The 12,131-nt window shown below is 36.4% G+C and overlaps 1 protein-coding gene across 3 annotated transcripts; it reads left to right on the top strand.

Moving 5' to 3' along the window:
- Positions 1-1,693: 1,693 nt before the first annotated feature.
- On the top strand, positions 1,694-11,923 carry CLK4 (CDC-like kinase 4). 3 transcript variants are annotated; one of them, XM_009582164.1, is made up of 13 exons: positions 1,694-1,757; positions 2,410-2,567; positions 3,620-3,845; positions 5,041-5,131; positions 5,521-5,587; positions 7,266-7,382; positions 7,487-7,653; positions 7,752-7,846; positions 8,956-9,085; positions 9,422-9,504; positions 10,007-10,086; positions 11,393-11,480; positions 11,567-11,923. In XM_009582164.1, the coding sequence occupies exons 1-13, from the start codon at positions 1,704-1,706 to the stop codon at positions 11,702-11,704; spliced, it is 1,494 nt and encodes a 497-aa protein (XP_009580459.1). In that variant the 5' UTR covers positions 1,694-1,703; the 3' UTR covers positions 11,705-11,923. The 3 variants fall into 3 exon arrangements, with proteins under 3 accessions (XP_009580459.1, XP_009580460.1, XP_009580461.1); XM_009582165.1 differs by lacking the exon at positions 1,694-1,757 and adding an exon at positions 4,528-4,530 and having other exon boundaries at positions 2,416-2,567; XM_009582166.1 differs by lacking the exon at positions 1,694-1,757 and having other exon boundaries at positions 2,416-2,567; positions 5,044-5,131.
- Positions 11,924-12,131: the final 208 nt, after the last annotated feature.

The following is a 12,131-nucleotide window of genomic DNA, read 5'->3' as shown; positions in this document are numbered from 1 at the left end:
CTGTTCGGCCCGGCCTGCACAGAGGTGTCTGGCGCCTGCCCAGATGGCAACGGAGACGAGCCCTTCCTCTCCCGCACGGCTCCAGAGGCCTCCCGAGGGAAGACCGGCGTGGAAGTGTATTTCGTGGCCGTGGGTTGGGGTGGTGGGTGTCATCTGTAGGACCTCCCCCTGCGTGTCTGTACCCCAGACGCTCAGATCGGCCTGGCCCGGCGGACTTCGGTCATCTCAAAGGAATAAGCCTTTGACCTCCTCCGATCCGTACAGCCTGCCAAGTTTTCGAGGAGAGACATTTAGAAATGGCTGTGTAGGCAGTTTATGGCAGGTGACTTTCGTGGCCTTCCTGAGGCGCTTTATGTATGGATCTTTTATAAAAGGTCCATGACTCCTATTTGAGAAACCTTATGGCAAAATGTGGGAGTGAAAACGGCCTGTGGTATGGATTAGGACCACATGCTATAGAAATGCATATGTTCATGTCAGCTGTCAGTATTACATAAGTGAAGAGCTTCGCTGCATAAATTTAGAGAGAGTGCATAATAGTCAAAAGATCTTAATGTGGCTCCTACTGTAAAATGGATTGTGGCCTCTTCAGGCCTTGCACAGACCGGTTCTAACTATTTCTTCCTCATTTGCATTTACTTGGCTCCTTTAGGGACAGAATTTGCAACTTCCGTGTTAATTCCAGTAATTCTGTCTGCACTTGAGTGTAGTTAAGCAGCAGTTAGTCTTCAACTAAACCTTTTCTCCAGTTTTCTGTGTCAAATGTCCATCCTTCCACCCCCAAGTTCCCCTCTGCAGGACACTTTACTGGTGATTTTATTTAAATATTTGTCCACTATAGAGCCTTAGTGCAGCCTGCCTTCTGCCAAATTGGGAAGAAAAGAAAAAGGCAATCATAAGTAAAATCCTCAATTCGCCTATAACTGAGTGTGTGTGGGGGAAATCTTTACCTCAAAAATAGAATAACTCAAACCTGAGTGTGTTTCATAATTTGACTTATGTAGGTTGAAAATAGAGGAAAATGGCTTTGGAGCTGGGTAAGAAGAGAAGAAATTCAGGCATGTAAATGAAAAACCTAATCGGTTTTAATTTTGTCTTGATCCTTCAGGTGCTTTTGTTTGTCATTCAATGCATTAGTATTTTTTTTTCTTATTAATGTGTCGTAAGTGAATAAGATTTTTGCGAGACTTAGATCATGACTGACTTAAAGGGTGTACCAGTCACATATTTTTGCACAGTTTGTCACTCTGTTTGCATTGCATTTATATTTTAAAAACAGGTTTCTGTAAAAAACCATTGGTGCAGGTGTCTATTGTGTTTGGGTTTTTAAACTACCAGCGTGTGACAAATACTATGAAAGTATCAAAAAACCTCTTATTCAGAACAGGCTTGCCATTTATGTGTTCTAAAAGTTTCCTTTTTAATGCCTCCAGTTAGTATAGAGGCAGCCAGCATTTTTCTGTGTAAACTTAACACAGTCATGATTTTTTTTTTAGTGCTGTCTTTGTTTCTAAACTACTTTTCTTGCTGTCACCACTTACTATGGAAACTTTTTATTGTCCTGTGTTAGTTCATTCTTCAGAATATTCTGAAATAGATATGTAAGCTTATTTTTTGCTGAAGAAGAGTAAAGAAATAAAGGTTGGGTTTGTTATACTCTTTAATTCTACAGCTGTGCTTTACTTTTTTTTTTTCAGTTGTGCATGTACCTGTTTGAACACAGAATTCCTGCATATAACATTCAGCAACGGAAGCTGGTGGGTTTTGTCTTTGGTGAATCAGCTGAATTGTAAAACACCCGCATACTTGCATGCTAATACGGTTCAAAAATTGTGGCTTGGCTTGTGGTACAGAGTTGTGTGTTAATATATCAGAGTTCACTGTGATTGTTGCTAAAACTTTAAAAAAAGTGTCTGTTTAACAGTGATCTGTAAATAGATATGTGAGAGAAGTTTTTAGACTGATTCTACATACTTGACTTTCATGTAGTAACTTATGTACAATATAGTATGAAGAACTAAATCCAGGTTTTGTTTGAGGGGATGTTTGAAAATTAAGGTTTCCCTCCAACAGAAGACTCTTTAAGGAAATGATTCTGTTTAGTCACTTGAGAGTTTATTTAAAACAGGCTTTAACGACATGTTTGAAGCTATTAAGTGAAGACGAGTTGGCCTATTTAATCTTGATTTGTGTTTCATAACAGTGTCACAGTGTTAGGATGAGAAAGCTGTGTCTACTCGCCAAACCAAAATAATACGTGGGGGAAGCTGAGGAAAAAGAATTATTTGAGGAAATGGTTCTTTCTAGTTCTGTCATATTTAATCAAACTACAGTAGTTGACTTGCATCTGCAAATACCAGTGTAATGCTTTTGTCTTTTATGTGTTTTTGTTGATTTGTTTTTTTTCAGTGGCAGATGCGGCACTCAAAACAATCTCATTGTCCTGAATGGGACGACAGAAAGAGCTGGGATCAAAGAAAGCACAGTAGCAGTCGTAAACGCAGGAAAAGGTCCCACAGCAGTGGACAAGAAAGCAAGCACTATAAACCAAACCACATTTCAGAAAGGTATAAGACACTGAATTGAGTAGCACTAATGTTTCTTACCATGTCTAAAATAAATATGTTTTCAGGTTAAGAGTTTTTGAGTGCCCAAAGTTTGCAATTCCTTAAGGTTTGGCTCACTTAAGATAAGCTTAAGAGGTAGTTGTTTTGTTAACACAGTACCTGAACCATTAAATAGACATTCTTTAATAAAAACAAGTAAATGTTACTAGTTTGTTTCACTGTTGTCAGTTAAATATTGGTATTGAATACATTCATTATTAAATTTCAAGTAAAAAGTATGCGTTTTCATTTACTTAATGTGAACAAAAGGAAGAGAAGGTTTGTTTAACCATTTAATACAATGGTAAGTGTGAGTTTCTCTTACTAATTTGGAGGTGGTTTGTTTTTTCTCCCACACTGCTTTCACTGGAAGGATGTGTTTTTCTATTTTTTTTCCTTGAGAAGATGATCATGTGGAATTCTTTTAAGAGCTCATACTCATGCTTATAAAATGCTGGAAGGGGTGGGTGTACAGCAGTATGGGGGCTCTTTGCCTCAGCAGTAGTTTTTTTTCTGTGCAGAAGATCCTCGATCCATATACTCTCTGAGGGTTTTAATGTTTAATGCAGAGCACTAAGGACAATGATACTTCTCTCGGTCTCCAGGTTTTATTTTTCTTTTTTAACACGTTGAGCTTTGAAAGCGCAGAAGCGGATTATTGCTGTATCGAGAGTGTTTTATCCTGTGACTTTGGAGATTGTAATTGAGCTGCTCAGTGTGTTTGAGGAAGTGTTTCTCCTTTTTGAGTCTGAGTTTCTTATTTACTGTGCAAACTGTGGACGGATTATATATTGTTCATGTGGATGGCCGCTATGTATTTGAGACTGACAATGTTGTTAGATTCCTAATAAAGTAACATCAAAAGCGCCACTATTTTTGGGGAGGGAGTCAGTTGGAAAATACTCTTGGTGTAAAGACAGGTACTATGTAACTCTAACTCAGCTCAAGTCACTTATCTTGTTGGAACCTCAAGTTTTTGAAGTGGAGAACATTCACTTAAAATATATTTTCAGTCATTATTTGGACGATAGAGCCATAAATGAAAGAGACCATCATGACCGGAGATATGTTGAGGAATACAGAAATGACTTCTGTGAAGTATATGACCACAGGCATTATCACAGAGACTATGAAAAGAGTCACCATCATCACTATAGCAAATCCTCTGGTCGGAGCAGGAAAAGTAGTCATAAAAGGAAGCATAAGAGACATCATTGCTCCAGTCACCAATCACATTCGGTATGAGTAATTTTTAACTTTATTATTAATGAATTAGTGGTAATAGACTTAAGTGAGTGCTAGAACTTCAGTTCCTGGTCACAGTACTTTAAGAAATACTATGTTATTTTAAAAGGATTTGTAGTTGAGTCCATTTGTGAGCATATAAATATGTTCTTACTTGAGACTTTTGGATCAGTGTGTTGGGTGGGGGGTGGGATTATCATCGGTGCTAGTTATACAGTGGGAACGTAGGTGGCCGGTAGTTAAGATCACTGGGATTAATCTGTTATCTTGAAATTGAAAACAGGTAACTATCATATTTCAAAGTACAGTTGTCACTTTTTAGTTTTACAGCATAGTGAACTATGTTTTTTCAGGTAGACTGTGAGTTGCCATACATCCTATTACTAAAAGTAATTGAAGTGACATGCCTTTTTTTAATGTAAGCTTAATTGGAACTAAGAAATGTGCATGTCTGGTAAATTGATAAGAACAAGCTCTACAGTTCTACACCTGATTCCAGAAAACTTTGATAAGCCACGTGCCTGACTAATGGCAGCTAATGTCTTATTGAAGATGGGATAAGTTTGCTGCTTGCCTTTGAAGGCACGCTCTCTGAATTTCTCAACATTGGCATGATGCCCATTGATACATCTTCAGCTCCAGGTGTTTTATGTCACATTTCTGCAATAGAAAACAGCAAGTTGTATTAGATTATACAGTGCAAGTTAAGGACTTCAGAATAATTTTTCTTCTCTCTCTAAACAGGAGGGAAGTAAAATTACTTGATTTTTTTTTAGTGTTTAGAATATATAAAGTATATGTTTTAAAAATAGAAACATTTCACCTTAGATATGTAAATAAATACTGGGTTTTGCTATTTGCTAGCAAAGCATTAGAAATAGTGATGTTGCATTCTTAATCTGTCTTCAGTTAAGCCACTGTTTGAGAGACAAAATTGTGTTGTTTTTTCTGTTGCTTTATCACTTTAAGTATTTATCTGAAAATCTGTTCCTTGCCATGTTTTTCTTCTGTAACATAAACTGTGCCCTGTGAATTTCTGGGGACTGAATTTGAAATTGCTCCTGCCAACTGTTCGTGGCCTGGTGTGTAACTGAATGCCTGAATATCTCCCCGCTGAATGAATTGCGTATTCTGCCCTGAATTCACTCTGATATATTGATTGGCTGGACGATCTTGGTGCCGTTTCCAGAAGAGACACCGAAGGAAAAGATCCAGGAGTGTAGAGGATGATGAGGAGGGTCACCTGATCTGTGAAAGTGGAGACGTTCTAAGAGCAAGATGTATAGAACATTTTTCAACACTTTTTAAAAACTTTTCAGCAAAAAATCTGTTTAGAATAGTATGTCAGAGGAGGGGGGCTAAAGAAATCTTCATTGCTCTTTTTGTTCTGTTTTTTTTGTGCTTTTTTGTTTTTTTGCATATCTTCTTTTCTGTAGAATTTAAATACTGTGTTCACAAAGTTCCAATTAGTAAATGAACTTGAGATTAGAACAAGAGATAGTTTTTTGGCTAACTGTTTTCATGACACCTGTCCAATAAAATAATGCATTCAGATGCTGAGATTTAAAGTAATTATGCTTTTGTAATGGCACATTTTTAAATCTACATTAATAATATTCATTCTTGTTGAAGTAGTTTTATAATTCTAACTTGTGTTTGTTCTTTTTAGATGAAATTGTTGCGACTTTAGGAGAAGGAGCTTTTGGAAAAGTAGTGGAGTGCATAGATCATGATATGTAAGTGTTGGCTATCTTTATAAGTGGATCTCATGACAAAAGACACTTTAGAAATTAAAGCTCAGGGACATTTTCTTTAAAAGAAAGTAGCAGTTCAAATAAAGTGTTGCGGTATATTTAAGAGAGAAATTACACCTTGTAATTACCTTGTAAGCTTATTTCTGGTTTAAAATTTTTAAGGATTTCCAGGTGATGCCACATCTGTCCCTGATTGTTTTTAAGGTTCTTCAGTCATCTTTTCCAATACTGTACATGTTTTTGGTTTCTTCTGTTGTGCTGTGAAGGGCCCTTGGATGGTATTGACTTTATACAAGATGGTATATAGAGAAATACTTTGTTCTTCCTTTAAGCTTTTGAGAATCTGTCTTTAACAGTAAACAACCACATTTGTCTTGGGAAACATCTGCCTAGAGAGGGTTTCTTTCAAAAATAAAAGCTTTTTATAACTGTACTTTTTTTTTCCCGCCCCCCCCATACAAGCTGTATAACCACACGGTGCAAACTACTAAGTAGATGTCATCTGCCCTTCTTAAACAGGGAGGACTATGTTTTGCTTAATTATGTTTTTCTGTTGTTTCTACAAGTGCTCTTGCCATAATTAGAGAACGTAAGGTTATGTAAAGAGTACAGAGTTGATTTGGGAGACTGGCTTTTAGAAGATGATGCCGTGAGATGCTGAGAAAGTAGTTTTTGTTCTTAGTGAAAGCAATTGCTTGGAATTGGTCGAGCTGTAAATTTCTTTCCTCAGTCTCCATAAACAGAATTATCCTTTGAAGTTTTTCTGAATGCACAATACTCCAGTATCCAATCCTTTTTGATCCAATGGTTACTTCCGTGTGGCATGTTTGGTGGAGGAGAAGAAAATTACTGTATTTCCACTACTTCTGTATGTATTAGGAGTTTTAAACAGTTAGTAAAACTCAGATTATTTTAACCACATGTTTTATATCTGCAGTTCTGTGACATGGTTCTAGTATTTTTTCCTCTGCCTTTGGTTTGTTTGTTCTGTCATTTCACAAGTTAAGTCTGTTCAGGAGCTTGAGATCGTGTTTTGAGGGCAGACAGTATTCTTAAGTCGTTAGAATCTAAATAGCTCTACAGAGACAATTAAAAATTGTCTAAGAGTGAATGGGATAGAATGAACTGTGTATCTGTTTCTTTTAAGTAATAGCCTTACAGTTTGAATGTTACACTGAGTGCAGGTCAGTTTTCACTAGTGCAGAATACTCAGAATCTAAACTTCAGAAGTTATTCAATTCCCCTGATTCCACAGGAGCACTGGAGAAGAGCTGGAACGAGTTGTGCAAGTTGCAGGAAAAATATGTCAAATTTTTGCAGTACTTTCCTCAAATGAGAACTTTGCTAATTTTTTTTTTTAATAATCCTGCAGGTGGACTCCAGATGCTTATTCTACCTTAGATGAGATAATAATACTGAGAACTAGTTAATGTAGCATATACTATGAGTATTTGACAAAGGAAAGATCGGTATTACATTTCTTTATATAAACAGTTCTGGTTAAGTGCAATGTGTTTAAGTCAAATTCCCCTAATCCAACTCATAATTCTTTATGACCTTTAATCTTCCTGTGTTTCTTTTATTAAAATTGAGCTGCTTTGGGGTTGTAGGTATTTAACAATAATGGATTCAGTTTGTGATGCTTTACTTTCTTTTAAAGGAGAGGAATGCATGTGGCAGTTAAAATTGTGAAAAATGTTGGTAGATACCGGGAAGCAGCCCGTTCAGAAATACAGGTGTTGGAACACTTAAACACCATGGATCCAAGCAGCACTTTGTAAGTATAAAATTAGAATAGTCAGCATACTAAGGATTTGCAGAAGATAATTATTCAATAAATTGAGTTTTCATTTGTTTATATTTTTTCTTTTCTTTTTTAAGCCGCTGTGTCCAGATGCTGGAATGGTTTGATCATCACGGCCACGTTTGCATTGTTTTTGAGCTACTGGGACTTAGTACTTACGACTTTATCAAGGAAAACAGTTTTCTGCCATTTCATATTAATGACATTAGAAATATGGCTTATCAAATTTGCCAGTCTATAAACTGTAAGTAAATCTCATACTCTTATCAAGTATGTTCTTTTTTTTTTTCTTTAGGAAATTAATGTATTAATTACGGAATACTTTTCTCTTTTTCCTTGTAGTTTTACACCATAATAAACTAACTCATACAGATTTAAAGCCTGAAAATATCTTGTTTGTGGAGTCTGATTACATAGTGAAGTACAATGCCAAAATGGTAAGTTTGTTCTTTGTTTCTCCCAACTGGAATTGGGCTTCTTCTGTCTTCAGCTGAACTTTTCTTAAAAAAAAAAAAAAAAAAGTATGTGTAGAAAGTTCAAGTGGTAGAGTTACGTTTCCCAGAATTTTTTGTGCTCTTTGAAATGTACTAACTTTTTGCGAAGCGAGTAACTTTGCTCTTATTCAAACTACACTGTTTCATCTGATCACTAGTTAAGTTCTTTGCTGTTTAATGAAGTTCTGGCATTCGTAGGGAGCATTGTGTTAATGGCTTTGAATTTAGCCAGGTTTTTTCCTTCATATTTCTTAAGCCATTTGAATCCCTTTCTTTAAAGCATCCCTGTGTTTTGAGAGGAATGTCAGATCTTGCTTTCTATCTGATTTCCCTGGAGTCTGAAGTGCCTGTCAGTTTTGCAGTCCTTGGCTTAATAGCTAAGGTGAATTTTGTTTGTCATCACCATGTGGTGTTGATCATCGGGCAGTGTTATAATTGGCATGGGCCCTGAATAAGACTATTCTTGACCAGTGTCTTCCTTTTAAATCTAAGAAGACACTTAAGAGACGACATTAGGGTAAGAACTTGTCTGCATAGATCACTTCTAGCACTGCAGAAATACAAGTTTCTTTTTATGTTGCTGCTCTTTTTCGAAGTATGGAAACTTCTTAGAGACAGAAAAGCAGTATGGACTTCGCTGCCTCTCGCTTACACATAAGGCTTGATTTTATTTTTTCATTGTAGAGCTAAAATTATATAAATGAGCGTATGCACCAATGGACAGAAAAAAATCAAGACAGAGGTAACAACTAACTGAAGTTAACTTGAAGGTTAACAAAAGAGGAAAGGAGCTCTGTTACTGTGGGAAAGGTCTTTACTCAGCTGTTTGGAGTATTCAGATTAAATCACTTTGTTACTGGCTCCTCTTTCTTGGAGCTTGAGCTGAATAGGAATTGATGCATTTGGAAGGAGCGTTTTATTACATAGGTTTAATTTTTAATGTTTTATGTTAACTGGTATTTTGAAGATAAATAAAGATAATGTGATGAATACCTTTTGCCTAAGCGTGCTTTTAAAAAATACTAACAAATAGCATTTTGATTTTTTTGCAGAAGCGAGATGAACGCACTTTAAAAAACACAGACATCAAAGTCGTTGATTTTGGAAGTGCAACTTTTGATGATGAGCATCACAGCACGTTAGTGTCTACAAGACATTATAGAGCTCCTGAGGTTATTTTAGGTCAGTGAATACTTGTAAACTTTCTGACAGTTAATTAAAGTTCATTCAGATGTCTTCATTTCATAAACTGGAGTAGTTGCTCATAGTTCTACTAATTCAGTTATCTCTCACAGATGGTGGTGTTAGGATTCTTGAGGGTAAGCAGTAAAAGAAATACTCTAAAAATAGAAGTCCAAACATGTTCCTTTCCCACTTTTCTCCCACTAAGGTTTGGGGAGCGGTGTGGAGGGGGAAAATTAGCATCAATAAATGCATGGAAACTGGGCATATGCTTTGTGGATTACAGGTTTTGAGGATATATTAAAAAGTAAAACATAAACTTTGCCTATTTTGCAGCGCTGGGGTGGTCGCAGCCTTGTGATGTTTGGAGCATTGGTTGTATTCTAATTGAGTATTACCTAGGATTTACAGTATTTCAGGTATGTACATAAAGTTAAATTGAACATTTTTGTTACAGACTACTGATTTTGATCTTTTAATGACATGTACTTAACTGTTACTGTAAAAGGCATAACCTCACAGGCTTTTTAAGTATTATGTAGATGAGATTGTAAAGACAGCACACGTATATGAAAATGTGATGTCTTGGATATCTCCTTCAGACTACTTAAGATGATCTGTTCTGGCTTTTTGGATGATGAAGCCTGTCTAGAGTCTGAAGATACTGCTGGAATTAAGAGTAAAGAAAATATACTCGTACAAAACTTGGTTTATGAACTCTCTTGTTCGGGGGCCACCGTAACTGTGGAAGGTGCTATATAACAAGCTGCATTGTATAATCTATTTTTAATAATTTAAGGTGATAATATAAAGATACTGTGACAGTACTGCAGCAAACATCTTGTTTGTAATGAGTGTTGTTACCAAGTGGCTGAGAGTGGGAAAAATGTGCTAAATGCATTGATTGCTTTTTCCACACAGACGCATGATAGTAAAGAACACTTGGCGATGATGGAAAGAATACTAGGGCCTCTGCCAGCTCACATGATCAAGAAATCCAGGTAAGTTCATTATAGAAGAAGTTGCCTAATATTTTCCTATTATAAGAGAAATTCTGAGGTTTCCATTGTTAGCTCTGAGCTTCTGAAGATCCACAAAGAGACTTCCAGGCTTCTTGTTACCTATTAGTCTATTGCAAGAAATCGTGTCGGATTTAGGTGAATTAAATAGTTGACAATAGTCCTCTTCTCTGGTGTTGGCCTGTGTTGCTAGCAACCAAAATGCCAGCCTCTTGAAGAGTAACTGAGTATGAATGTTCTTAAGTCTTTAACGCTAAGTTTGGCATGGTCACCAGAACAGTATTAGACACCCATTTTGCTATAAACAGTAAGAATAAAGAATCTGCTGTCATCAGAAGATTTATATTGAGAGGAAAAAGAGGGTCCCGTCTTGCTAACACAGCTGCCAGCCTCTTCCACTGTCCCTTCATATCCCTCACATGTGCTTCCGTGATCTTTCTCTCTCCCGCAAAGATAACTACATACAACAGAAGTTTCCCACTTCCATTGCAAGGAGAAGCAGCCACCACAGGGTTCTCCCTTTACCCCAAATGTCCAAAATCCAGAGCACATGAGATTTGATGGTCCGTTCTCTTTCTGAAATAAGTTGTCCTCTTGCCAGCTAATCTAGATAGCCCTGTAACTCATGTTATAGTAGAATTCCAATAATTCTGGCTTGGGTAATATATTTAGTTTATTATGGTTGTCCAGTTGATTCATAATGCATTTTGAAAAACGAGGAAAAATTTAGCTGTAATTGGAATAGATTCAGGTAGTATTTAAAAAATAATACGCTATGATGTAGCAGTGTTAATGTGATGCTGAGGTGTGGATTTGTCAGAACTTATTTGCACTGGTAGTCTCATGTATTTGCAGTACACTTTTTAAAGACAATTGGGAATATTTGATTTTATTAAATAGTTGCTAACCACTTAAACTACAGATTTTATAAGAAATGTTTTTAGAAAGTTGATTGACAAGCTGTCTTTTTGCTACTAGCAGTTGAGACCAAGTTGTTCTCTTGGAACACCTGAAAGCATCTATCTCTTCAAATGTCAGTAATGGAAAATATGTTTTCAGTGGCTTCTTTGTTGATTGGAATACTGAAGGACCTGTTTTCTAAATATTGTGACAAGGGTAACATAAAAGCAACAGGTCTCTGTGAATAAATCTTAGCTAAAAGAGATGTTACTCCCAAATACAGAGGGATATGCAGGAACACTTTTATGGTGTTTTAAAACTTCTTAGAAAAGCATCTGCCCACTTTAGGGACTGACACCATCTTAAAACTATTTTCCTTGTCACGCAGAAAGCATTATTTTCACCATGACCAGTTGGACTGGGATGAACACAGTTCTGCAGGACGATATGTTAGGAGACGCTGTAAGCCCTTAAAGGTAGGAGACAACATTTTTATTATTTTGTTAGTTTGCAGTTGTGAAAGATCTCTCTAAAATACTTCCTTTTGTTTTTTTTCTTTCAGGAATTCATGCATTGCCAAGATACAGATCATCAAAGTCTGTTTGACCTTGTTCGCAGGATGCTGGAATATGATCCAGCCAAAAGAATTACTCTTGATGAAGCCTTGCAGCATCCTTTTTTTGAACCATTAAGTAAATAAATAAATTCAAAGATCTTTTATGCTTCTCCGAGGAGATTTCCTAGACTGTGTCAGTCAACAGAGGTTGCATGAAAATTTTGTAAGCTTTAAATTATTTTGTACAGTTAAGTCTGTAAATAGTTACATATGTTTTGTATAACTGTTACATTTATCTTGTTGAACAGTTGTAGTCTTATGGGTATCAAAGTGAAAAATAAAAGTAATTTTCATTTTTGAAAATTGTTTTCTCTTTGAAACTGTACCCTCTCCTTTTGCAGATGGTGCTTGTTAAGCATCTGACTTGAGGTGAGGAGTCTGTGGGCTAGCTGCATGAGTTTTGAAAACATGAAGTGTTTTTAACTAGCTTCCTTTTGTTAGTCATAAAGAAAAGATTTGAAGGGCTAAGGCTAATCATGCTGTATAATATTTGGTTGTAAAATTCTGAAAC

This window comes from Fulmarus glacialis, unplaced genomic scaffold, assembly GCF_000690835.1.
Source record: "Fulmarus glacialis isolate BGI_N327 unplaced genomic scaffold, ASM69083v1 scaffold38997, whole genome shotgun sequence".
Taxonomy (NCBI): Eukaryota; Metazoa; Chordata; class Aves; order Procellariiformes; family Procellariidae; genus Fulmarus; species Fulmarus glacialis.
This window is presented reverse-complemented; position numbering and strand designations above follow the sequence as displayed.